At 50.0% G+C, this 27,732-nt stretch overlaps 3 protein-coding genes across 3 annotated transcripts in view; 2 read left to right on the top strand and 1 right to left on the bottom strand.

Annotated features, from left to right (window-relative positions):
• The window catches only part of ZC3H3 (zinc finger CCCH-type containing 3), a 105,814-nt gene extending 99,990 nt beyond the window's left edge, over positions 1–5,824 (bottom strand). Inside the window, exons 1-3 of the mRNA XM_072151001.1 lie at positions 5,530–5,824; positions 4,083–5,076; positions 2,175–2,377 (exon numbers count right to left, since the gene is read on the bottom strand). Coding sequence (XP_072007102.1) covers positions 2,175–2,377; positions 4,083–5,076; positions 5,530–5,578 — 1,246 coding nt within the window. The 5' untranslated portion in view covers positions 5,579–5,824. The remainder of the gene's footprint in view (positions 1–2,174; positions 2,378–4,082; positions 5,077–5,529) is intronic.
• Positions 5,825–13,960: 8,136 nt separating this feature from the next.
• LOC140132347 (uncharacterized) lies at positions 13,961–15,783 on the top strand. Its single transcript, XM_072151005.1, has 2 exons — positions 13,961–15,169; positions 15,654–15,783. Exons 1-2 carry the CDS (start codon positions 14,080–14,082, stop codon positions 15,677–15,679), a joined length of 1,116 nt encoding a protein of 371 aa, XP_072007106.1. The 5' UTR covers positions 13,961–14,079; the 3' UTR covers positions 15,680–15,783.
• Positions 15,176–27,732, top strand: part of LOC140132344 (1-phosphatidylinositol 4,5-bisphosphate phosphodiesterase gamma-1-like) — a 99,921-nt gene continuing 87,364 nt past the window's right edge. The window contains 1 exon segment of the mRNA XM_072151000.1: positions 15,176–16,004. Within this exon segment, the coding sequence (XP_072007101.1) occupies positions 15,791–16,004 (214 nt within the window). The 5' untranslated portion in view covers positions 15,176–15,790.

The raw sequence follows: 27,732 nt of genomic DNA on the forward strand, positions 1-27,732 counted from the left end.
ACATTACATGGTCACCCCCAGGTAACACTATATACCCTGTACAGTCCTGGGACCTCTATACATTACATGGTGACCCCCAGGTAACACTATATACCCTGTACAGTCCTGGGGCCTCTATACATTACATGGTGACCCCCAGGTAACACTATATACGCTGTACAGTCCTGGGCCCTCTATACATTACATGGTGACCCCCTGGTAACACTATATACCCTGTACAGTCCTGGGCCCTCTATACATTACATGGTGACACCCTGGTAACACTATATACCCTGTACAGTCCTGGGATCTCTATACATTACATGGTGACCCCCAGGTAACACTATATACCCTGTACAGTCCTGGAGCCTCTATACATTACATGGTGACCCCCAGGTAACACTATACACCGTGTACAGTCCTGGAGCCTCTATACATTACATGGTGACCCCCAGGTAACACTATATACCCTGTACAGTCCTGGGCCCTCTATACATTACATGGTGACCCCCAGGTAACACTATATACCCTGTACAGTCCTGGGCCCTCTATACATTACATGGTGACCCCCAGGTAACACTATATACCCTGTACAGTCCTGGGATCTCTATACATTACATGGTCACCCCCAGGTAACACTATATACCCTGTACAGTCCTGGAGCCTCTATACATTACATGGTGACCCCCAGGTAACACTATATACCCTGTACAGTCCTGGGGCCTCTATACATTACATGGTGACCCCCAGGTAACACTGTATACCCTGTACAGTCCTGGGACCTCTATACATTACATGGTCACCCCCAGGTAACACTATATACCCTGTACAGTCCTGGGGCCTCTATACATTACATGGTGACCCCCAGGTAACACTATATACCCTGTACAGTCCTGGGGCCTCTATACATTACATGGTGACCCCCAGGTAACACTATATACCCTGTACAGTCCTGGGATCTCTATACATTACATGGTGACCCCCAGGTAACACTATATACCCTGTACAGTCCTGGGACCTCTATACATTACATGGTGACCCCCAGGTAACACTATACACCCTGTACAGTCCTGGGATCTCTATACATTACATGGTGACCACCAGGTAACACTATATACCCTGTACAGTCCTGGGGCCTCTATACATTACATGTGACCCCCTGGTAACACTATATACCCTGTACAGTCCTGGAGCCTCTATACATTACATGGTGACCCCCAGGTAACACTATACACCCTGTACAGTCCTGAGGCCACTATACATTACATGGTGACCCCCAGGTAACACTATATACCCTGTACAGTCCTGGGATCTCTATACATTACATGGTCACCCCCAGGTAACACTATATACCCTGTACAGTCCTGGGGCCTCTATACATTACATGGTGACCCCCGGGTAACACTATATATACCCTGTACAGTCCTGGAGCCTCTATACATTACATGGTGACCCCCAGGTAACACTATATACCCTGTACAGTCCTGGAGCCTCTATACATTACATGGTGACCCCCAGGTAACACTATATACCCTGTACAGTCCTGGGATCTCTATACATTACATGGTCACCCCCAGGTAACACTATATACCCTGTACAGTCCTGGGATCTCTATACATTACATGGTCACCCCCAGGTAACACTATATACCCTGTACAGTCCTGGGATCTCTATACATTACATGGTGACCCCCAGGTAACACTATATACCCTGTACAGTCCTGGGGCCTCTATACATTATATATCTGTATCAGAAAAGGCCCATAATGTAACCCATGTAAAGCTATAGGTCCCCATATAGAGCACATAGGGGCAGTCTAACACCAGGCAGAGGGGGCGAGTGCTTGTAGTACACACTAATGACCACCGGATACAGTACTAGGGGCAGCAGTTCCTTTCTGATCAAATATTACAATGTTTAACTCCTTCAGGGTTTTTACTGCGACTCCGCCGTGTACTAAGGATTAGATCAGCAGAAGAAGATGAAAAAGCTGTAAAAGCTCACCAGAAATATGAGGTTCTGCCATTTCCCAAACACGCGAGTCCCAAGGTCCTGTAAGGGTTAATTGCAGTGCAACTGAAAATGTGGGAAGAGACCTACCTGTATGGTACCTCCCGAGGCGAAGGGCTGCTATCAAGAGCCAAAAGAATTACAGAGAAAATTATGTAAGGAGCATCACAGTCACATTCTCCTACCTTCCCGCACAGGAGGGCTCGGCTGCTTGCCACTAGGGGGCAGTCTTCGTAGTCTGTGTTTGGAAATGTGGACGAGCCCCCGGGGTGAAATTCTTTTTACTGTACATGGAGACTTCACACGAGGAGAACTCCGCCTGCGCAGGGAGTAATGACTCTTCATCATCAGCGGAGCCAAGGGAGAAGACTTCTTATCTGCAGGAGACCTGAAGAACAGTAGAAAGTAGATAATATAATGCAAGATGTATATTATACCCCAGAGCTGCACTCACTATTCTGCTGCTGGTGCAGTCACTGTGTACATACATGACATTACTTATCCTGTACTGATCCTGAGTTACATCCTGCATTATACTCCAGAGCTGCACTCACTATTCTGCTGCTGGTGCAGTCACTGTGTACATACATGACATTACTTATCCTGTACTGATCCTGAGTTACATCCTGTATTATACCCCAGAGCTGCACTCACTATCTGCTGCTGGTGCAGTCACTGTGTACATACATGACATTACTAATCCTGTACTGATCCTGAGTTACATCCTGTATTATACCCCAGAGCTGCACTCACTATTCTGCTGCTGGTGCAGTCACTGTGTACATACATGACATTACTTATCCTGTACTGATCCTGAGTTACATCCTGTATTATTCTCCAGAGCTGCACTCACTATTCTGCTGCTGGTGCAGTCACTGTGTACATACATGACATTACTTATCCTGTACTGATCCTGAGTTACATCCTGTATTATACCGCAGAGCTGCACTCACTATTCTGCTGCTGGTGCAGTCACTGTGTACATACATGACATTACTTATCCTGTACTGATCCTGAGTTACATCCAGTATTATACCGCAGAGCTGCACTCACTATTCTGCTGCTGGTGCAGTCACTGTGTACATACATGACATTACTTATCCTGTACTGATCCTGAGTTACATCCTGTATTATACCCCAGAGCTGCACTCACTATTCTGCTGCTGGTGCAGTCACTGTGTACATACATGACATTACTTATCCTGTACTGATCCTGAGTTACATCCTGTATTATACCCCAGAGCTGCACTCACTATTCTGCTGCTGGTGCAGTCACTGTGTACATACATGACATTACTTATCCTGTACTGATCCTGAGTGACATCCTGTATTATACCCCAGAGCTGCACTCACTATTCTGCTGCTGGTGCAGTCACTGTGTACATGCATGACATTACTTATCCTGTACTGATCCTGAGTTACATCCTGTATTATATCCGAAGAGCTGCACTCACTGTTCTGCTGCTGGTGCAGTCACTGTGTACATACATGACATTACTTATCCGGTACTGATCCTGAGTTACATCCTGTATTATACCCCAGAGCTGCACTCACTATTCTGCTGCTGGTGCAGTCACTGTGTGCATACATGACATTACTTATCCTGTACTGATCCTGAGTTACATCCTGTATTATACCCCAGAGCTGCACTCACTATTCTGCTGCTGGTGCAGTCACTGTGTACATACATGACATTACTTATCCTGTACTGATCCTGAGTTACATCCTGTATTATAACCCAGAGCTGCACTCACTATTCTGCTGCTGGTGCAGTCACTGTGTACATACATGACATTACTTATCCTGTACTGATCCTGAGTTACATCCTGTATTATACCGCAGAGCTGCACTCACTATTCTGCTGCTGGTGCAGTCACTGTGTACATACATGACATTACTTATCCTGTACTGATCCTGCGTTACATCCTGTATTATACTCCAGAGCTGCACTCACTATTCTGCTGCTGGTGCAGTCACTGTGTACATACATGACATTACTTATCCTGTACTGATCCTGAGTTACATCCTGTATTATACTCCAGAGCTGCACTCACTATTCTGCTCTCCCTTTCCCTCCCTCCCTGTGATTATACCTGGATGTGCTCCTTCTCTTGATAATCTTTGTCTTGCTTTTCACTTTGTAGCTAGAATGTGTAGGAGTCTTGAATGAGGCAGCTGTCGCCACCCCTGATGCTTTGTTATGCTGGGGTGTAGCTGGGCCAGACCTGGGAGCCCCCCGATTTGAGGCAGGTGACCGGTTGGGAGTGGAGGACACAATGCTCTCAGCCTTCCACTTGTATCGGTTCTTCTGTGCTGCTGTCTTTGGGTTTGCGCCATCCTTCCTCACTTTCGTGGGGGTCTCCAGTTTCTCGCCGATGGATACCTTCTTGGCTGCGGGGCTGACTTTCTTAGGGGGGGCTCTGGGAGAATCCGCCACCCACCTATATTTGGTCTTTTGACTTCTTGTAACTCTATTGGCAGTGACAGCTTCATTGCTTCTTTGGGGTAAAGAACCTACATTGGGTTTAGGGGCTGGACAAATCACTTCGGTCTTTGGGAGGGGCACAGGGGGCTTCACGACAGGCGGCTGGGGTCTTGCCAGTACTTGGGTTGGGGCAGTTATAGTCAGTGGTTTACAAGTCTTGGCTGTCCCCCTGAGGATTTCTTTGTGAGACCCTTGGCTGTGGCCCGGATTATTGTGGCTTCCTGAGGTTATGGGTCGGGCCCCTCGCTGTGCAGACGTGGACGGTGCCGCAGCGCTTTCTGAGGGTCCAGGTCGTGTCAGACTCTCTGAGGGTCCAGGCCGCTGCCATTTGAAGCTGGACACATCAGCGGGTTGGTTTTTATTTCCGGATATCTTTGCTCTACCTGGAACTCTCTGGATGTCCCCAGGAAGCTCAGCTGCTGCCGTCCGGTTGACCAGTGAATATTTCTTCCTCCAGGAGTTGTGATTGGGCTGAGGCTGTGGGTATCCCCCTCTGCCCTGGAATCCCCCTGGTGGCTGGGAGGCGGTCTGCCATCTTGGGGTCGCTGCTGGAGTGGCAGCAGGCGCATTGCCGTGGATAATCTTATGGCTGTCAATCAGGCCTGAAAGAAAACAAAAACATAGTGAAGTCAAAAATAGAGTAACAAAGTAACAATCCTTTCCCTCCCCCCTATCCTTGTATCTGCAGCTTCTCCTCCTCCTCCTCCCCCCCCCCCTCCACGGGGCCCCTGTCCCCCCCCCCCCCCCGGGGCCCTTCTCCCCCCGTATCCCCTCCCCGGGGCCCTTCTCCCCCCGTATCCCCTCCCCGGGGCCCGTCTCCCCCCGTATCCCCTCCCCGGGGCCCTTCTCCCCCTGTATACCTCCCCGGGGCCCTTCTCCCCCTGTATACCTCCCCGGGGCCCTTCTCCCCCTGTATACCCCTCTGTGGCCTCCCTAATCCCCTCTACCCCCGGTTTCCCCTCTGTGGCCCCTGTGATCTTGTCTCCCCCTGTATACCTCCCCGGGGCCCTTCTCCCCCTGTATACCCCTCTGTGGCCCCTGTGTTCTTGTCTCACCCTGTAGCAGTTGTATTTGCCTCCTTAGTGATTCCTTCTCCTCGTCCATGTCGGTAAACAGCTCTGCCGCGGTGGTCGCGCGGTGATGACGTCACAGATCGCGGCACCGGTAACCGCTGCTCCGCCCGCGGCTCTTTCCCATCCGGTAGTTCAGCAGCGGCACTGTGCACCCATGTGTGTGACCGGCGGGTGACTCCCTGCGCGACACTCCACTTCCAGTCTCTGCTGCCCACAGTTAAGATGGCGGCTCCTCCGCTCTGCGTCACTGCTACGCGCCGCGCTCCTGACAGACGGGCGGTATCCTAGCAGCCGCGATATCCGGAAGTGTCAGCGTCCTCGGGAGGCCCCGTCATGGTTGGTCACGTGTTCTTTGTTATTAAAATGTTCTGCAGCTTCCTGCTTGCTGTCACTGAATTGAAACGTCTGTGGTATTAATGAATGCCCTGATAACACAGCTGAGGGTTTGTAGCAATGTATCAGTGGAGCCGCGCACTGGCATGTGACACCTAGGATGTGCACTGGTACATTGTCCCGGACTCTCAGCTGTGTCTCTCCCCTGGGATCCCCCTCCTGTATGTGGGGACGTGTGTGAGGGTCTTCGGGGGTCACCCCCCCCCCCGGGCTGCTGTAACACCTCTGTGCTGCTGTGGGGTGACACTGCCCCCCTGGTGGTACAATAGCCCCTGCACTCTGTGATCACCTCTGCAGGCTGTAGATCCCTGGTATCCCCTCTCGGTGGTCTCCAGCCTGTAGACCCCTGGTATCCCCTCTCGGTGGTCTCCAGCCTGTAGACCCCTGGTATCTCCTCTCGGTGGTCTCCAGCCTGTAGACCCCTGGTATCTCCTCTCGGTGGTCTCCTGTCTGTAGACCCCTGGTATCCCCTCTCGGTGGTCTCCAGCCTGTAGACCCCTGGTATCCCCTCTCGGTGGTCTCCAGCCTGTAGACCCCTGGTATCTCCTCTCGGTGGTCTCCAGCCTGTAGACCCCTGGTATCTCCTCTCGGTGGTCTCCAGCCTGTAGACCCCTGGTATCTCCTCTCGGTGGACTCCAGCCTGTAGACCCCTGGTATCTCCTCTCGGTGGTCTCCAGCCTGTAGACCCCTGGTATCTCCTCTTGATGGTCTCTAGCCTGTAGACCCCTGGTATCCCCTCTCGGTGGTCTCCAGCCTATAGACCCCTGGCATCCCCTCTCGGTGGTCTCCAGCCTGTAGACCCCTTGTATCCCCTCTCGGTGGTCTCCAGCCTGTAGACCCCTTGTATCCCCTCTCGGTGGTCTCCACTCTGTAGATCCCTGGTATCTCCTCTTTGTGGTCTCCTGTCTGTAGACCCCTGGTATCCCCTCTCGGTGGTCTCCAGCCTATAGACCCCTTGTATCCCCTCTCGGTGGTCTCCAGTCTGTAGACCCCTGGTATCTCCTCTCGGTGGTCTCCAGTCTGTAGATCCCTTGTATCCCCTCTCGGTGGTCTCCAGTCTGTAGACCCCTGGTATCTCCTCTCGGTGGTCTCCTGTCTGTAGACCCCTGGTATCCCCTCTCGGTGGTCTCCAGTCTGTAGACCCCTGGTATCCCCTCTCGGTGGTCTCCAGCCTGTAGACCCCTGGTATCTCCTCTCGGTGGTCTCCAGGCTGTAGACCCCTGGTATCCCCTCTCGGTGGTCTCCAACCTGTAGACCCCTGGTATCCCCTCTCGGTGGTCTCCAGGCTGTAGGCCCCTGGTATCTCCTCTTGGTGGTCTCCAGCCTGTAGACCCCTAGTATCTCCTCTCGGTGGTCTCCAGCCTGTAGACCCCTGGTATCTCCTCTCGGTGGTCTCCAGTCTGTAGACCCCTGGTATCTCCTCTCGGTGGTCTCCAACCTGTAGACCTCTGGTATCCCCTCTCGGTGGTCTCCAGCCTGTAGACCTCTGGTATCCCCTCTCGGTGGTCTCCAGCCTGTAGACCCCTGGTATCTCCTCTCGGTGGTCTCCAGCCTGTAGACCCCTGGTATCTCCTCTCTGTGGTCTCCAGTCTGTAGATCCCTTGTATCCCCTCTCGGTGGTCTCCAGTCTGTAGACCCCTGGTATCCCCTCTCGGTGGTCTCCAGCCTGTAGACCCCTGGTATCTCCTCTCGGTGGTCTCCAGCCTATAGACCCCTGGTATCCCCTCTCGGTGGTCTCCTGTCTGTAGATCCCTGGTATCTCCTCTCGGTGGTCTCCAGCCTATAGACCCCTGGTATCTCCTCTCGGTGGTCTCCAGTCTGTAGACCCCTGGTATCTCCTCTCGGTGGTCTCCAGCCTGTAGACCCCTGGTATCTCCTCTCGGTGGTCTCCAGCCTGTAGACCCCTGGTATCTCCTCTCGGTGGACTCCAGCCTGTAGACCCCTGGTATCTCCTCTCGGTGGTCTCCAGCCTGTAGACCCCTGGTATCTCCTCTTGATAGTCTCTAGCCTATAGACCCCTGGCATCCCCTCTCGGTGGTCTCCAGCCTGTAGACCCCTTGTATCCCCTCTCGGTGGTCTCCAGCCTGTAGACCCCTTGTATCCCCTCTCGGTGGTCTCCACTCTGTAGATCCCTGGTATCTCCTCTTGGTGGTCTCCTGTCTGTAGACCCCTGGTATCCCCTCTCGGTGGTCTCCAGCCTATAGACCCCTTGTATCCCCTCTCGGTGGTCTCCAGTCTGTAGACCCCTGGTATCTCCTCTCGGTGGTCTCCAGTCTGTAGATCCCTTGTATCCCCTCTCGGTGGTCTCCAGTCTGTAGACCCCTGGTATCTCCTCTCGGTGGTCTCCTGTCTGTAGACCCCTGGTATCCCCTCTCGGTGGTCTCCAGTCTGTAGACCCCTGGTATCCCCTCTCGGTGGTCTCCAGCCTGTAGACCCCTGGTATCTCCTCTCGGTGGTCTCCAGGCTGTAGACCCCTGGTATCCCCTCTCGGTGGTCTCCAACCTGTAGACCCCTGGTATCCCCTCTCGGTGGTCTCCAGGCTGTAGGCCCCTGGTATCTCCTCTTGGTGGTCTCCAGCCTGTAGACCCCTAGTATCTCCTCTCGGTGGTCTCCAGCCTGTAGACCCCTGGTATCTCCTCTCGGTGGTCTCCAGTCTGTAGACCCCTGGTATCTCCTCTCGGTGGTCTCCAACCTGTAGACCTCTGGTATCCCCTCTCGGTGGTCTCCAGCCTGTAGACCTCTGGTATCCCCTCTCGGTGGTCTCCAGCCTGTAGACCCCTGGTATCTCCTCTCGGTGGTCTCCAGCCTGTAGACCCCTGGTATCTCCTCTCTGTGGTCTCCAGTCTGTAGATCCCTTGTATCCCCTCTCGGTGGTCTCCAGTCTGTAGACCCCTGGTATCCCCTCTCGGTGGTCTCCAGCCTGTAGACCCCTGGTATCTCCTCTCGGTGGTCTCCAGCCTATAGACCCCTGGTATCCCCTCTCGGTGGTCTCCTGTCTGTAGATCCCTGGTATCTCCTCTCGGTGGTCTCCAGCCTATAGACCCCTGGTATCTCCTCTCGGTGGTCTCCAGTCTGTAGACCCCTGGTATCTCCTCTCGGTGGTCTCCAACCTGTAGATACCTTGTATCCCCTCTCGGTGGTCTCCAGCCTGTAGACCCCTGGTATCTCCTCTCGGTGGTCTCCAACCTGTAGATACCTTGTATCTCCTCTCGGTGGTCTCCAGCCTGTAGACCCCTGGTATCTCCTCTCGGTGGTCTCCAACCTGTAGATACCTTGTATCTCCTCTCGGTGGTCTCCAGCCTGTAGACCCCTGGTATCCCCTCTCGGTGGTCTCCAGCCTGTAGACCCCTGGTATCTCCTCTCGGTGGTCTCCAGCCTGTAGACCCCTGGTATCTCTTCTCGGTGGTCTCCAGCCTGTAGACCCCTGGTATCCCCTCTCGGTGGTCTCCAGCCTGTAGACCCCTGGTATCTCCTCTCGGTGGTCTCCAGTCTGTAGACCCCTGGTATCTCCCCTCGGTGGTCTCCTGTCTGTAGATCCCTGGTATCTCCTCTCGGTGGTCTCCAGCCTATAGACCCCTGGTATCTCCTCTCGGTGGTCTCCAGTCTGTAGACCCCTGGTATCTCCTCTCGGTGGTCATCAACCTGTAGATACCTTGTATCCCCTCTCGGTGGTCTCCAGCCTGTAGACCCCTGGTATCCCCTCTCGGTGGTCTCCAACCTGTAGATACCTTGTATCCCCTCTCGGTGGTCTCCAGCCTGTAGACCCCTGGTATCTCCTCTCGGAGGTCTCCAACCTGTAGATACCTTGTATCCCCTCTCGGTGGTCTCCAGCCTGTAGACCCCTGGTATCTCCTCTCGGTGGTCTCCAACCTGTAGATACCTTGTATCTCCTCTCGGTGGTCTCCAGCCTGTAGACCCCTGGTATCCCCTCTCGGTGGTCTCCAGCCTGTAGACCCCTGGTATCTCCTCTCGGTGGTCTCCAGTCTGTAGACCCCTGGTATCTCCTCTCGGTGGTCTCCAACCTGTAGATACCTTGTATCCCCTCTCGGTGGTCTCCAGCCTGTAGACCCCTGGTATCCCCTCTCGGTGGTCTCCAGCCTGTAGACCCCTGGTATCTCCTCTCGGTGGTCTCCAGCCTATAGACCCCTGGTATCCCCTCTCGGTGGTCTCCTGTCTGTAGATCCCTGGTATCTCCTCTCGGTGGTCTCCAGCCTATAGACCCCTGGTATCTCCTCTCGGTGGTCTCCAGTCTGTAGACCCCTGGTATCTCCTCTCGGTGGTCATCAACCTGTAGATACCTTGTATCCCCTCTCGGTGGTCTCCAGCCTGTAGACCCCTGGTATCCCCTCTCGGTGGTCTCCAACCTGTAGATACCTTGTATCCCCTCTCGGTGGTCTCCAGCCTGTAGACCCCTGGTATCTCCTCTCGGAGGTCTCCAACCTGTAGATACCTTGTATCCCCTCTCGGTGGTCTCCAGCCTGTAGACCCCTGGTATCTCCTCTCGGAGGTCTCCAACCTGTAGATACCTTGTATCTCCTCTCGGTGGTCTCCAGCCTGTAGACCCCTGGTATCCCCTCTTGGTGGTCTCCAGCCTGTAGACTCCTGGTATCCCCTCTCGGTGGTCTCCAGCCTGTAGACCCCTGGTATCTCCTCTCGGTGGTCTCCAGCCTGTAGACCCCTGGTATCTCCTCTCGGTGGTCTCCAGCCTGTAGACCCCTGGTATCCCCTCTCGGTGGTCTCCAGCCTGTAGACCCCTGGTATCTCCTCTCGTTGGTCTCCAGCAGCAGTAGTCCTGTGTAAATTGTTGGGGGCGCAGCAGTCCTGTGTAAAGTGTTGGGGACGCAGCAGTCCTGTGTAAAGTGTTGGGGGTGCAGCAGTCCTGTGTAAATTGTTGGGGGCGCAGCAGTCCTGTGTAAAGTGTTGGGGACGCAGCAGTCCTGTGTAAAGTGTTGGGGGCACAGCAGTCCTGTGTAAAGTGTTGGGGGCGCAGCAGTCCTGTGTAAAGTGTTGGGGGCGCAGCAGTCCAGTTTAAAGTGTTGGGGGCGCAGCAGTCCTGTGTAAATGTTGGGAGCGCAGCAGTCCTGTGTAAAGTGTTGGGGGCGCAGCAGTCCTGTGTAAATGTTGGGAGCGCAGCAGTCCTATGTAAAGTGTTGGGGACGCAGCAGTCCTGTGTAAAGTGTTGGGGGCGCAGCAGTCCTGTGTAAAGTGTTGGGGGCGCAGCAGTCCTGTGTAAAGTGTTGGGGGCGCAGCAGTCCTGTGTAAAGTGTTGGGGGTGCAGCAGTCCTGTGTAAAGTGTTGGGGCACAGCAGTCCTGTGTAAAGTGTTGGGGGCGCAGCAGTCCTGTGTAAAGTGTTGGGGCACAGCAGTCCTGTGTAAAGTGTTGGGGGCGCAGCATTCCTGTGTAAAGTGTTGGGGGCGCAGCAGTCCTGTGTAAAGTGTTGGGGGCGCAGCAGTCCTGTGTAAAGTGTTGGGGGTGCAGCAGTCCTGTGTAAAGTGTTGGGGGCGCAGCAGTCCTGTGTAAAGTGTTGGGGCGCAGCAGTCCTGTGTAAAGTGTTGGGGCACAGCAGTCCTGTGTAAAGTGTTGGGGGTGCAGCAGTCCTGTGTAAAGTGTTGGGGGCGCAGCAGTGCTGTGTAAAGTGTTGGGGGCGCAGCAGTCCTGTGTAAAGTGTTGGGGCACAGCAGTCCTGTGTAAAGTGTTGGGGGCGCAGCAGTCCTGTGTAAAGTGTTGGGGGCGCAGCAGTCCTGTGTAAAGTGTTGGGGGCGCTGCAGTCCTGTGTAAAGTGTTGGGGGCGCAGCAGTCCTGTGTAAAGTGTTGGGGGCGCAGCAGTCCTGTGTAAAGTGTTGGGGGCGCTGCAGTCCTGTGTAAAGTGTTGGGGGCGCAGCAGTCCTGTGTAAAGTGTTGTGGCACAGCAGTCCTGTGTAAAGTGTTGGGGGTGCAGCAGTCCTGTGTAAAGTGTTGGGGGCGCAGCAGTGCTGTGTAAAGTGTTGGGGGCGCAGCAGTCCTGTGTAAAGTGTTGGGGCACAGCAGTCCTGTGTAAAGTGTTGGGGGCGCAGCATTCCTGTGTAAAGTGTTGGGGGCGCAGCAGTCCTGTGTAAAGTGTTGGGGGCGCAGCAGTCCTGTGTAAAGTGTTGGGGGTGCAGCAGTCCTGTGTAAAGTGTTGGGGGCGCAGCAGTCCTGTGTAAAGTGTTGGGGCGCAGCAGTCCTGTGTAAAGTGTTGGGGCACAGCAGTCCTGTGTAAAGTGTTGGGGGCGCAGCAGTCCTGTGTAAAGTGTTGGGGGCGCTGCAGTCCTGTGTAAAGTGTTGGGGGCGCAGCAGTCCTGTGTAAAGTGTTGTGGCACAGCAGTCCTGTGTAAAGTGTTGGGGGTGCAGCAGTCCTGTGTAAAGTGTTGGGGGCGCAGCAGTGCTGTGTAAAGTGTTGGGGGCGCAGCAGTCCTGTGTAAAGTGTTGGGGCACAGCAGTCCTGTGTAAAGTGTTGGGGGTGCAGCAGTCCTGTGTAAAGTGTTGGGGCACAGCAGTCCTGTGTAAAGTGTTGGGGGTGCAGCAGTCCTGTGTAAAGTGTTGGGGGCGCAGCAGTCCTGTGTAAAGTGTTGGGGGCGCTGCAGTCCTGTGTAAAGTGTTGGGGGCGCAGCAGTCCTGTGTAAAGTGTTGTGGCACAGCAGTCCTGTGTAAAGTGTTGGGGGCGCAGCAGTCCTGTGTAAAGTGTTGGGGGTGCAGCAGTCCTGTGTAAAGTGTTGTGGCACAGCAGTCCTGTGTAAAGTGTTGTGGCACAGCAGTCCTGTGTAAAGTGTTGGGGGTGCAGCAGTCCTGTGTAAAGTGTTGGGGGTGCAGCAGTCCTGTGTAAAGTGTTGGGGGCGCAGCAGTCCTGTGTAAAGTGTTGGGGGCGCAGCAGTCCTGTGTAAAGTGTTGGGGGCACAGCAGTCCTGTGTAAAGTGTTGGGGGCGCAGCAGTCCTGTGTAAAGTGTTGGGGGTGCAGCAGTCCTGTGTAAAGTGTTGGGGACGCAGCAGTCCTGTGTAAAGTGTTGGGGGTGCAGCAGTCCTGTGTAAAGTGTTGGGGGCGCAGCAGTCCTGTGTAAAGTGTTGGGGGCGCAGCAGTCCTGTGTAAAGTGTTGGGGGCGCAGCAGTCCTGTGTAAAGTGTTGGGGGCACAGCAGTCCTGTGTAAAGTGTTGGGGGCGCAGCAGTCCTGTGTAAAGTGTTGGGGGCGCAGCAGTCCTGTGTAAAGTGTTGGGGGCACAGCAGTCCTGTGTAAAGTGTTGGGGGCGCAGCAGTCCTGTGTAAAGTGTTGGGGGTGCAGCAGTCCTGTGTAAAGTGTTGGGGGTGCAGCAGTCCTGTGTAAAGTGTTGGGGGTGCAGCAGTCCTGTGTAAAGTGTTGTGGCACAGCAGTCCTGTGTAAAGTGTTGGGGGTGCAGCAGTCCTGTGTAAAGTGTTGGGGGCGCAGCAGTCCTGTGTAAAGTGTTGGGGGCGCAGCAGTCCTGTGTAAAGTGTTGGGGGCGCAGCAGTCCTGTGTAAAGTGTTGGGGGCGCAGCAGTCCTGTGTAAAGTGTTGGGGGTGCAGCAGTCCTGTGTAAAGTGTTGGGGGCGCAGCAGTCCTGTGTAAAGTGTTGGGGGCGCAGCAGTCCTGTGTAAAGTGTTGGGGGCGCAGCAGTCCTGTGTAAAGTGTTGGGGGTGCAGCAGTCCTGTGTAAAGTGTTGGGGGCGCAGCAGTCCTGTGTAAAGTGTTGGGGGCGCAGCAGTCCATCATTGCGTAGTTGTCTCCCCCTAGCAGCGGCAGCTCCTCGCCCCCCTATCCAAGGTCCTGAAGTATTGCTGAATGAATGGACTCCTTCCCACAGTGTATTTACAATCTTGGATTTTCTTTAGGGCCACATTGAGGGCCCCCCACCTTGCTCCTGTGTGTACGGGTCACTTCCAGGGTCTCTCATGTGTGGACAGAAGTTTGGGATTGGAGGGATTTATGGCAGTTCCCCTTTAAGACGTTTTGTTGCCCTATAACCCCGCTGGTGCCTGGGGCTGTCACTTCCTGTGGCTGGACAGTAGGTGGCGCCATCGCTCCGCACTTCCCGCTCTCTCCAATGTTTTTCTTTCCTAAGCCAAGATCCTGCAAATATTTTTTTTCTAAATTCCTCTGTTCTCTTTCCGGCCATGTGTGATTGCTGTTTCCTCTGGGCGTCCATTGCAGCAGCAGCTGAAGATAAGACTGTGCCCAGTGACCTGTCACCCTGCGGGGCCCCGGCACCAGTGGCCAAACCAGCTGCATCCTCTGCCATACTGCGGGGCCCCTGTCATCCTGCTGCAGCTCTACCTGCGGGGCCCCTGTCATCCTGCTCCAGCTCTATCTGCGGGGCCCCTGTCATCCTGCTCCAGCTCTACCTGTGGGGCCCCTGTCATCCTTATCCAGCTCTACCTGCGGGGCCCCTGTCATCCTGTTCCAGCTCTACCTGCAGGGCCCCTGTCATCCTGCTCCAGCTCTATCTGCGGGGCCCCTGTCATCCTGTTCCAGCTCTACCTGCGGGGCCCCTGTCATCCTTATCCAGCTCTACCTGTGGGGCCCCTGTCATCCTGCTCAAGCTCTACCTGTGGGGCCCCTCTCGTCCTGCTCCAGTTCTACCTGTGTGGCCCTTGTCATCCAGCTTCAGCTCTATCTACAGGGCCCTTACAACTCTTCTGCAGTTCTACCTGCAGGGCCCCTGTCATCCTGCTCCTGCTCTACTTGTGGGGCCCCTTTCATCCTGCTGCAGCTCTACCTGCAGGGCCCCTGTCATCCTGCTCTACCTGCGGGGCCCCTGTCATCCTGATCTACCTGTGGGGCCCTTGTCATCCTGCTCTATCTTTGGGGCCCCTGTCATCCTGCTGCAGCTCTACCTGCGGGGCCCCTGTCATCCTGCTCTATTTTTGGGGCCCCTGTCATCCTGCTGCAGCTCTACCTGCGGGGCCCCTGTCAACCTGCTGCAGCTCTACCTGCGGGGCCCCTGTCATCCTGCTGCAGCTCTACTTGCGGGGCCCCTGTCAACCTGCTGCAGCTCTACCTGCGGGGCCCCTGTCATCCTGCTGCAGCTCTACCTGCGGGGCCCCTGTCATCCTGCTCTATCTTTGGGGCCCCTGTCATCCTGCTGTAGCTCTACCTGCGGGGCCCCTGTCATCCTGCTGCAGCTCTACCTGCGGGGCCCCTGTCATCCTGCTGCAGGGCCCGGGACCAGTGACCACTCCGGCTGCATCCTCTGTCATCTTGGGGGTGGGTGGAAGCTGCTGCGGCGCCTCTGCTGCAGGATTGTCAGGCTGTGGTTGATGGCAGGGAAATCAGATTAGACTCATTACTCAGTGATTGGCTGCACATCCGCCCGGTCCATTATCTGCTTATTAGGGAGAGCCCTTCCCGGGTCACGACCTGTCTCCCCGGAGCATCCGGACACCAGGGATCATAGTGGGAAGCGATTAGCGCTGCCCTGGGGGTCCTCATTAACCCATTAGTGCAGCCTGCAGGTGGTGGGCTTCTGTGTTCTGCAGGATTGTAGTGACAGAGATCCCCTTCACGTTGTCTTCCTCCACTTAGTGCCCCCCACATCCTGCGAGGATCTGCCTGGGATGCGGATGGAGGGAGGAGAGGGGAGAGGGTGGATCTAGGTGTGGTCTGCTCCATCGCTCTTACTACCAGGAGGAGAGGGGCTGGAAAGTTGGGACGCGGAGAGACCTGATGTTTGCCTGGATGTCTCCTGCAGATCATTGCGCCTGTGGATCACAGTGACTGGACGGGATCCTCTGCAGAGGTCACTGGTGTGATGCAGCGACCTGGAGCCTCTCATCCGCAGGGGGCTACAGGACCACGGATCCGGAGGCAGTGAGGACCCTCTCCAGGATGTCTGGCTGCAGATTACCCAACATGAATGGATTCCTGGAGGAACCGGAGACCGGAGACATGAACCGGATAACGAGACACCTGGAGAGCGGGACAGTCCTGACCCTATTCTACCAGAAGAAGTCCCAGCGCCCCGAGAGGAGAACCTTCCAACTAAAGCTCGACACCCGCCAGGTGGTATGGTCCAGGACCCCCGAGAAGGTGGAAGGGGAAAGTAAGTACCTGAGACTGATCCATCACATTGTCACCTGCAGTCCCATGTAACAGCACAGATAACACAGTGATATCTCTGACTACAGATCATGTAGTAGATGTGTCCTGCAGTCCTATGTAACACCACAGATAACACAGTGATATCTCTGAGTACAGATCATGTAGTAGATGTGTCCTGCAGTCCTATGTAACACCACAGATAACACAGTGATAACTCTGAGTACAGATCATGTAGTAGATGTGTCCTGCAGTCCCATGTAACACCACAGATAACACAGCGATATCTCTGAGTACAGATCATGTAGTAGATGTGTCCTGCAGTCCTATGTAACACCACAGATAACACAGTGATATCTCTGAGTACAGATCATGTAGTAGATGTGTCCTGCAGTCCTATGTAACACCACAGATAACACAGTGATATCTCTGAGTACAGATCATGTAGTAGATGTGACCTGCAGTCCTATGTAACACCACAGATAACACAGTGATATCTCTGAGTACAGATCATGTAGTAGATGTGTCCTGCAGTCCTATGTAACACCACAGATAACACAGTGATATCTCTGAGTACAGATCATGTAGTAGATGTGTTCTGCAGTCCTATGTAACACCACAGATAACACAGTGATATCTCTGAGTACAGATCATGTAGTAGATGTGTCCTGCAGTCCTATGTAACACTACAGATAACACAGTGATATCTCTCTGAGTACAGATCATGTAGTAGATATGACCTGCAGTCCCATGTAACACCACAGATAACACAGTGATATCTCTGAGTACAGATCATGTAGTAGATGTGTTCTGCAGTCCTATGTAACACCACAGATAACACAGTGATATCTCTGAGTACAGATCATGTAGTAGATGTGTTCTGCAGTCCTATGTAACACCACAGATAACACAGCGATATCTCTGATTACAGATCATGTAGTAGATGTGTCCTGCAGTCCTATGTAACACCACAGATAACACAGTGATATCTCTGAGTACAGATCATGTAGTAGATGTGTCCTGCAGTCCTATGTAACACCACAGATAACACAGTGATATCTCTGAGTACAGATCATGTAGTAGATGTGTCCTGCAGTCCTATGTAACACCACAGATAACACAGTGATATCTCTGAGTACAGATCATGTAGTAGATGTGTCCTGCAGTCCTATGTAACACCACAGATAACACAGTGATATCTCTGAGTACAGATCATGTAGTAGATGTGTCCTGCAGTCCTATGTAACACCACAGATAACACAGTGATATCTCTGAGTACAGATCATGTAGTAGATATGACCTGCAGTCCCATGTAACACCACAGATAACACAGTGATATCTCTGAGTACAGATCATGTAGTAGATGTGTCCTGCAGTCCTATGTAACACCACAGATAACACAGTGATATCTCTGAGTACAGATCATGTAGTAGATGTGTCCTGCAGTCCTATGTAACACCACAGATAACACAGTGATATCTCTGAGTACAGATCATGTAGTAGATGTGTCCTGCAGTCCTATGTAACACCACAGATAACACAGTGATATCTCTGAGTACAGATCATGTAGTAGATGTGTCCTGCAGTCCTATGTAACACCACAGATAACACAGTGATATCTCTGAGTACAGATCATGTAGTAGATATGACCTGCAGTCCCATGTAACACCACAGATAACACAGTGATATCTCTGAGTACAGATCATGTAGTAGATGTGTCCTGCAGTCCCATGTAACACCACAGATAACACAGTGATATCTCTGAGTACAGATCATGTAGTAGATGTGTCCTGCAGTCCTATGTAACAGCACAGATAACACAGTGATATCTCTGAGTACAGATCATGTAGTAGATGTATCCTGCAGTCCTATGTAACACCACAGATAACACAGTGATATCTCTGAGTACAGATCATGTAGTAGATGTGTCCTGCAGTCCTATGTAACACCACAGATAACACAGTGATATCTCTGAGTACAGATCATGTAGTAGATGTGTCCTGCAGTCCTATGTAACACCACAGATAACACAGTGATATCTCTCTGAGTACAGATCATGTAGTAGATGTGTCCAGCAGTCCTATGTAACACCACAGATAACACAGTGATATCTCTGAGTACAGATCATGTAGTAGATGTGTCCTGCAGTCCTATGTAACAGCACAGATAACACAGTGATATCTATGAGTACAGATCATGTAGTAGACGTGTCCTGCAGTCCTATGTAACAGCACAGATAACACAGTGATATCTCTGAGTACAGATCATGTAGTAGATGTGTCCTGCAGTCCTATGTAACACCACAGATAACACAGTGATATCTCTGGGTACAGATCATGTAGTAGATGTGTCCTGCAGTCCTATGTAACACCACAGATAACACAGTGATATCTCTGAGTACAGATCATGTAGTAGATGTGTTCTGCAGTCCTATGTAACACCACAGATAACACAGTGATATCTCTGAGTACAGATCATGTAGTAGATGTGTCCTGCAGTCCCATGTAACACCACAGATAACACAGTGATATCTCTGAGTACAGATCATGTAGTAGATGTGTTCTGCAGTCCTATGTAACACCACAGATAACACAGTGATATCTCTGAGTACAGATCATGTAGTAGATGTGTCCTGCAGTCCCATGTAACACCACAGATAACACAGTGATATCTCTGAGTACAGATCATGTAGTAGATGTGTCCTGCAGTCCCATGTAACACCACAGATAACACAGTGATATCTCTGAGTACAGATCATGTAGTAGATGTGTCCTGCAGTCCTATGTAACACTACAGATAACACAGTGATATCTCTGAGTACAGATCATGTAGTAGATGTGTTCTGCAGTCCTATGTAACACCACAGATAACACAGTGATATCTCTGAGTACAGATCATGTAGTAGATGTGTCCTGCAGTCCTATGTAACACCACAGATAACACAGTGATATCTCTGAGTACAGATCATGTAGTAGATGTGTCCTGCAGTCCTATGTAACACCACAGATAACACAGTGATATCTCTCTGAGTACAGATCATGTAGTAGATGTGTCCTGCAGTCCTATGTAACACCACAGATAACACAGTGATATCTCTGAGTACAGATCATGTAGTAGATGTGTCCTGCAGTCCCATGTAACACCACAGATAACACAGTGATATCTCTGAGTACAGATCATGTAGTAGATGTATCCTGCAGTCCTATGTAACAGCACAGATAACACAGTGATATCTCTGAGTACAGATCATGTAGTAGATGTGTCCTGCAGTCCTATGTAACACCACAGATAACACAGTGATATCTCTGAGTACAGATCATGTAGTAGATGTGTCCTGCAGTCCTATGTAACACCACAGATAACACAGTGATATCTCTGAGTACAGATCATGTAGTAGATGTGTCCTGCAGTCCTATGTAACAGCACAGATAACACAGTGATATCTCTGGGTACAGATCATGTAGTAGATGTGTCCTGCAGTCCTATGTAACACCACAGATAACACAGTGATATCTCTGAGTACAGATCATGTAGTAGATGTGTCCTGCAGTCCCATGTAACACCACAGATAACACAGTGATATCTGAGTACAGATCATGTAGTAGATGTGTCCTGCAGTCCTATGTAACACCACAGATAACACAGTGATATCTCTGAGTACAGATCATGTAGTAGATGTGTCCTGCAGTCCTATGTAACACCACAGATAACACAGTGATATCTCTCTGAGTACAGATCATGTAGTAGATGTGTCCTGCAGTCCTATGTAACAGCACAGATAACACAGTGATATCTCTGAGTACAGATCATGTAGTAGATGTGTCCTGCAGTCCTATGTAACACCACAGATAACACAGTGATATCTCTCTGAGTACAGATCATGGAGTAGATGTGTCCTGCAGTCCTATGTAACACCACAAATAACACAGTGATATCTCTGAGTACAGATCATGTAGTAGATGTGTCCTGCAGTCCTATGTAACACCACAGATAACACAGTGATATCTCTGAGTACAGATCATGTAGTAGATGTGTCCTGCAGTCCTATGTAACAGCACAGATAACACAGTGATATCTCTGAGTACAGATCATGTAGATGTGTCCTGCAGTCCTATGTAACAGCACAGATAACACAGTGATATCTCTGAGTACAGATCATGTAGTAGTGTCCTGCAGTCCCATGTAACACCACAGATAACACAGTGATATCTCTGAGTACAGATCATGTAGTAGATGTGTCCTGCAGTCCTATGTAACACCACAGATAACACAGTGATATCTCTCTGAGTACAGATCATGTAGTAGATGTCTGTCCTGCAGTCCTATGTAACACCACAGATAACACAGTGATATCTCTGAGTACAGATCATGTAGTAGATGTATCCTGCAGTCCTATGTAACACCACAGATAACACAGTGATATCTCTGAGTACAGATCATGTAGTAGATGTGTCCTGCAGTCCTATGTAACACCACAGATAACACAGTGATATCTCTGAGTACAGGTCATGTAGTAGATGTGTCCTGCAGTCCCATGTAACACCACAGATAACACAGTGATATCTCTGAGTACAGATCATGTAGTAGATGTGTCCTGCAGTCCTATGTAACACCACAGATAACACAGTGATATCTCTCTGAGTACAGATCATGGAGTAGATGTGTCCTGCAGTCCTATGTAACAGCACAGATAACACAGTGATATCTCTGAGTACAGATCATGTAGTAGATGTGTCCTGCAGTCCTATGTAACACCACAGATAACACAGTGATATCTCTGAGTACAGATCATGTAGTAGATGTGTCCTGCAGTCCTATGTAACACCACAGATAACACAGTGATATCTCTGAGTACAGATCATGTAGTAGATGTGTCCTGCAGTCCTATGTAACAGCACAGATAACACAGTGATATCCCTGAGTACAGATCATGTAGTAGATGTGTCCTGCAGTCCTATGTAACACCACAGATAACACAGTGATATCTCTGAGTACAGATCATGTAGTAGATGTGTCCTGCAGTCCTATGTAACACCACAGATAACACAGTGATATCTCTGAGTACAGATCATGTAGTAGATGTGTCCTGCAGTCCTATGTAACACCACAGATAACACAGTGATATCTCTGAGTACAGATCATGTAGTAGATGTGACATGCAGTCCCATGTAACACCACAGATAACACAGTGATATCTCTGAGTACAGATCATGTAGTAGATGTGTCCTGCAGTCCCATGTAACAGCACAGATAACACAGTGATATCTCTGAGTACAGATCATGTAGTAGATGTGTCCTGCAGTCCTATGTAACACCACAGATAACACAGTGATATCTCTGAGTACAGATCATGTAGTAGATGTGTCCTGCAGTCCTATGTAACAGCACAGATAACACAGTGATATCTCTGAGTACAGATCATGTAGTAGATGTGTCCTGCAGTCCTATGTAACACCACAGATAACACAGTGATATCTCTGAGTACAGATCATGTAGTAGATGTGTCCTGCAGTCCTATGTAACACCACAGATAACACAGTGATATCTCTGAGTACAGATCATGTAGTAGATATGACCTGCAGTCCCATGTAACACCACAGATAACACAGTGATATCTCTGAGTACAGATCATGTAGTAGATGTGTTCTGCAGTCCTATGTAACACCACAGATAACACAGTGATATCTCTGAGTACAGATCATGTAGTAGATGTGTTCTGCAGTCCTATGTAACACCACAGATAACACAGTGATATCTCTGAGTACAGATCATGTAGTAGATGTGACCTGCAGTCCTATGTAACACCACAGATAACACAGTGATATCTCTCTGAGTACAGATCATGTAGTAGATGTGTCCTGCAGTCCTATGTAACACCACAGATAACACAGTGATATCTCTGAGTACAGATCATGTAGTAGATGTGTCCTGCAGTCCCATGTAACACCACAGATAACACAGTGATATCTCTGAGTACAGATCATGTAGTAGATGTATCCTGCAGTCCTATGTAACAGCACAGATAACACAGTGATATCTCTGAGTACAGATCATGTAGTAGATGTGTCCTGCAGTCCTATGTAACACCACAGATAACACAGTGATATCTCTGAGTACAGATCATGTAGTAGATGTGTCCTGCAGTCCTATGTAACAGCACAGATAACACAGTGATATCTCTGAGTACAGATCATGTAGTAGATGTGACCTGCAGTCCTATGTAACACCACAGATAACACAGTGATATCTCTGAGTACAGATCATGTAGTAGATGTGTCCTGCAGTCCTATGTAACAGCACAGATAACACAGTGATATCTCTGGGTACAGATCATGTAGTAGATGTGTCCTGCAGTCCTATGTAACACCACAGATAACACAGTGATATCTCTGAGTACAGATCATGTAGTAGATGTGTCCTGCAGTCCCATGTAACACCACAGATAACAGTGATATCTCTGAGTACAGATCATGTAGTAGATGTGTCATGCAGTCCTATGTAACACCACAGATAACACAGTGATATCTCTGAGTACAGATCATGTAGTAGATGTGTCCTGCAGTCCTATGTAACACCACAGATAACACAGTGATATCTCTGAGTACAGATCATGTAGTAGATGTGTCCTGCAGTCCTATGTAACACCACAGATAACACAGTGATATCTCTGAGTACAGATCATGTAGTAGATGTGTCCTGCAGTCCTATGTAACACCACAGATAACACAGTGATATCTCTGAGTACAGATCATGTAGTAGATGTGTCCTGCAGTCCTATGTAACACCACAGATAACACAGTGATATCTCTCTGAGTACAGATCATGGAGTAGATGTGTCCTGCAGTCCTATGTAACACCACAAATAACACAGTGATATCTCTGAGTACAGATCATGTAGTAGATGTGTCCTGCAGTCCTATGTAACAGCACAGATAACACAGTGATATCTCTCTGAGTACAGATCATGGAGTAGATGTGTCCTGCAGTCCTATGTAACACCACAAATAACACAGTGATATCTCTGAGTACAGATCATGTAGTAGATGTGTCCTGCAGTCCTATGTAACAGCACAGATAACACAGTGATATCTCTGAGTACAGATCATGTAGTAGATGTGTCCTGCAGTCCTATGTAACACCACAGATAACACAGTGATATCTCTGAGTACAGATCATGTAGTAGATGTGTCCTGCAGTCCTATGTAACACCACAGATAACACAGTGATATCTCTGAGTACAGATCATGTAGTAGATGTGTCCTGCAGTCCTATGTAACAGCACAGATAACACAGTGATATCTCTAAGTACAGATCATGTAGATGTGTCCTGCAGTCCTATGTAACAGCACAGATAACACAGTGATATCTCTGAGTACAGATCATGTAGTAGATGTGTCCTGCAGTCCTATGTAACACCACAGATAACACAGTGATATCTCTGAGTACAGATCATGTAGTAGATGTGTCCTGCAGTCCTATGTAACACCACAGATAACACAGTGATATCTCTCTGAGTACTGATCATGTAGTAGATGTATCCTGCAGTCCTATGTAACACCACAGATAACACAGTGATATCTCTGAGTACAGATCATGTAGTAGATGTGTCCTGCAGTCCTATGTAACACCACAGATAACACAGTGATATCTCTCTGAGTACAGATCATGTAGTAGATGTCTGTCCTGCAGTCCTATGTAACACCACAGATAACACAGTGATATCTCTGAGTACAGATCATGTAGTAGATGTATCCTGCAGTCCTATGTAACACCACAGATAACACAGTGATATCTCTGAGTACAGATCATGTAGTAGATGTGTCCTGCAGTCCTATGTAACACCACAGATAACACAGTGATATCTCTCTGAGTACAGATCATGGAGTAGATGTGTCCTGCAGTCCTATGTAACACCACAGATAACACAGTGATATCTCTGAGTACAGATCATGTAGTAGATGTGTCCTGCAGTCCTATGTAACAGCACAGATAACACAGTGATGTCTCTGAGTACAGATCATGTAGTAGATGTGTCATGCAGTCCTATGTAACAGCACAGATAACACAGTGATGTCTCTGAGTACAGATCATGTAGTAGATGTGTCATGCAGTCCTATGTAACACCACAGATAACACAGTGATATCTCTGAGTACAAATCATGTAGTAGATGTGTCCTGCAGTCCTATGTAACACCACAGATAACACAGTGATATCTCTGAGTACAGATCATGTAGTAGATGTGTCCTGCAGTCCTATGTAACACCACAGATAACACAGTGATATCTCTGAGTACAGATCATGCAGTAGATGTGTCCTGCAGTCCCATGTAACACCACAGATAACACAGTGATATCTCTGAGTACAGATCATGTAGTAGATGTGTCCTGCAGTCCTATGTAACACCACAGATAACACAGTGATATCTCTGAGTACAGATCATGTAGTACATGTGTCCTGCAGTCCTATGTAACACCACAGATAACACAGTGATATCTCTGAGTACAGATCATGTAGTAGATGTGTCCTGCAGTCCCATGTAACACCACAGATAACACAGTGATATCTCTGAGTACAGATCATGTAGTAGATGTGTCCTGCAGTCCCATGTAACACCACAGATAACACAGTGATATCTCTCTGAGTACAGATCATGTAGTAGATGTGTCCTGCAGTCCTATGTAACAGCACAGATAACACAGTGATATCTCTGAGTACAGATCATGTAGTAGATGTGTCCTGCAGTCCTATGTAACACCACAGATAACACAGTGATATCTCTGAGTACAGATCATGTAGTAGATGTGTCCTGCAGTCCTATGTAACACCACAGATAACACAGTGATATCTCTGAGTACAGATCATGTAGTAGTTGTGTCCTGCAGTCCTATGTAACACCACAGATAACACAGTGATAACTGTCACATGTCCGGAGAAGGAAGTATCCCTGCCTCCTAGTGGTTCTCCTCATTTGATGATTTTCCTAGGCTTGTGAGTCAGAGCTGACTGCAGACCACCAGTGACGTACGGGGGGCGGGGCGTTTCGGGGGGGGGGGGGGGGTTGATGGCCCCTTCTAGTAATGTGTAAATAAGGATTCAGCTGTGATAGTAAAAAGTTTTACAACTTTCAGACTTTTCATTTCTCTCTATTGGGAATACCTCTGCTGGCTGTCAGTGAGTGGGCAAATTCCATTAGACCATGAATGATCTTTATCTAGTCCCACTCATACAGTGGATGAACCCAATACACCTGAGGACCGTCATCAGTAGCTCAAATTACCTCCTGTATTATTCAATAGTCTGGAGTATTAGAAAATGTCATTTATGTAAAGGTCACCTCCCTGAGATGAAATAGCTGATAACAGAGAGTAATAGATTGTATCCCCCTGTACAGTCTCCTCTCCCCGGGATGTAATGGCTGATAACAGAGAGTAATAGATTGTATCCCCCTGTATAGTCTCCTCCCCCCAGGGTGTAATGGCTGATAACAGAGAGTAATAGATTGTATCCCCCCCTGTACAGTCTCCTCTCCCTGAGATGAAATAGCTGATAACAGAGAGTAATAGATTGTATCCCCCTGTATAGTCTCCCCCCCCCCGGGGTGTAATGGCTGATAACAGAGAGTAATAGATTGTATCCCCCCTGTACAGTATCCTCTCCCCGGGGTGTAATGGCTGATAACAGAGAGTAATAGATTGTATCCCCCCTGTACAGTATCCTCTCCCCGGGGTGTAATGGCTGATAACAGAGAGTAATAGATTGTATCCCCCTGTATAGTCTCCTCCCCCCCGGGGTGTAATGGCTGATAACAGAGAGTAATAGATTGTATCCCCCCTGTACAGTCTCCTCTCCCCGGGATGTAATGGCTGATAACAGAGAGTAATAGATTGTATCCCCCCTGTACAGTCTCCTCTCCCCGGGATGTAATGGCTGATAACAGAGAGTAATAGATGGATTCCTGTATACATTGTCCCTGTGAGTCACTTCCCAGACGTCTTCCTCTTGTTTTGTTGTCTCTGGTTGCAGACGACGTCAGAGTTTCAGCCCTGACTATGAAGAAGCCAATAAAAAGATGAAACAATGAATGAGCCTTTATAGAGGAACCCGAAGCTTCTCTTCAAATTCTGTGCATTTTCTATTACTCTCTGTTATCAGCCATTACATCCCGGGGAGAGGAGACTGTACAGGGGGGGGGATACAATCTATTACTCTCTGTTATCAGCCATTACATCCTGGGGAGAGGAGACTGTACAGGGGGGGGATACAATCTATTACTCTCTGTTATCAGCCATTACATCCTGGGGAGAGGAGACTGTACAGGGGGGGGATACAATCTATTACTCTCTGTTATCAGCCATTACATCCCGGGGAGAGGAGACTGTACAGGGGGGGGATACAATCTATTACTCTCTGTTATCAGCCATTACATCCCGGGGAGAGGAGACTGTACAGGGGGGGGGATACAATCTATTACTCTCTGTTATCAGCCATTACATCCCGGGGAGAGGAGACTGTACAGGGGGGATACAATCTATTACTCTCTGTTATCAGCCATTACACCCCGGGGAGAGGAGACCGTACAGGGGGGATACAATCTATTACTCTCTGTTATCAGCCATTACACCCCGGGGAGAGGAGACTGTACAGGGGGGGATACAATCTATTACTCTCTGTTATCAGCCATTATATCCTGGGGACATATAGACCCTACTAAGACCCTTGGACAAAAAAAAAACTAAACTCATGAATACAAGCCCCCAAAAGTACTAGCCACCAACAAAACCTGGACTGCACAGTACTGAGGACCCCCTGGGGAGTGAGGACAAGGTGTGTGGGGGTCTCCTGGAGCAGAGGGCAGGGTGTGGGGTCAGTGGTTATGACTCCCTATTAGAGGGATGTTCTCAGTGTCTCAGGGAAAATGAGGTTTACGTTTTTATTTACACATCATCTTCCTGAATGGAAACGTTTACAATTTCTGGAATTCTCTTTATTCTTTCTTAAAACATGAGGACTGTTCTCTGAATATATATAGATATGTCAGGCATTGGCCAGTGGAGCGACAGGTGGGGGTGTCCGAGGTCGGGGGATTCTGTATGGAATCTGTTTCTGTAGTGTCCCGGCTTATGAGCCGCACACCTAATGTTTCTGTATCCATAGTATTGTTGGGACGTGTCCTCAGAGGTGCAATAACAGCCAGATGCAACACTGTTGCGGATCACAGCGGCAGCCCCCCCACCCGCACACATTGTAACCGATGTAACTGGACGCATCCCAACAATACTATGGATACAGAAACGCGTTAGGAAACAGATTCCATACAGAATACCCCCGACCTCTGACCCCCCCCCCCCCACCGCCCCCCACACACACACGTCCGCTCTACTGGCCAATGCCTGACTTATATCTATATATATATAATTTTTTCTATTCGGGCAGGTGATGTAACGTGTTCTCCTTGTTTCCCGGCTCCTCCGCCGGCTTCCTCCTTATCTGTAGGGATATTTTAGCCCGCAGGACGCTATGTTTGTTTTCTGCTGCGCACTAAAAATAACCGTAATCTGTGAGCAAGAAAACAAAAAACAAAAATCCGCAGCCCCCTCTCCGCACCAGACGCCTCCTGTGCCTGGATTCCTAAAGTTTACACCCCTGTAGCTGGGACGTCCACTCCCTGCACTCCGAGGACTGGCGTGGCACCGCGGGGGCGGGCTTTATAGCGCTGACCCCTCTATCTCTC

This window comes from Engystomops pustulosus, chromosome 5 (assembly GCF_040894005.1).
Source record: "Engystomops pustulosus chromosome 5, aEngPut4.maternal, whole genome shotgun sequence".
Taxonomy (NCBI): domain Eukaryota; kingdom Metazoa; phylum Chordata; class Amphibia; order Anura; family Leptodactylidae; genus Engystomops; species Engystomops pustulosus.

Bases quoted from the DNA above. Each gene is read 5' to 3' on its own strand.
- LOC140132347 (XM_072151005.1), top strand. From the start codon at position 14,080: ATGTGTGATTGCTGTTTCCTCTGGGCGTCCATTGCAGCAGCAGCTGAA. The intron at 15,170-15,653 runs GTGGGTGGAAGC...TGTCTCCTGCAG, and splicing joins CATCCTCTGTCATCTTGGGG to ATCATTGCGCCTGTGGATCA.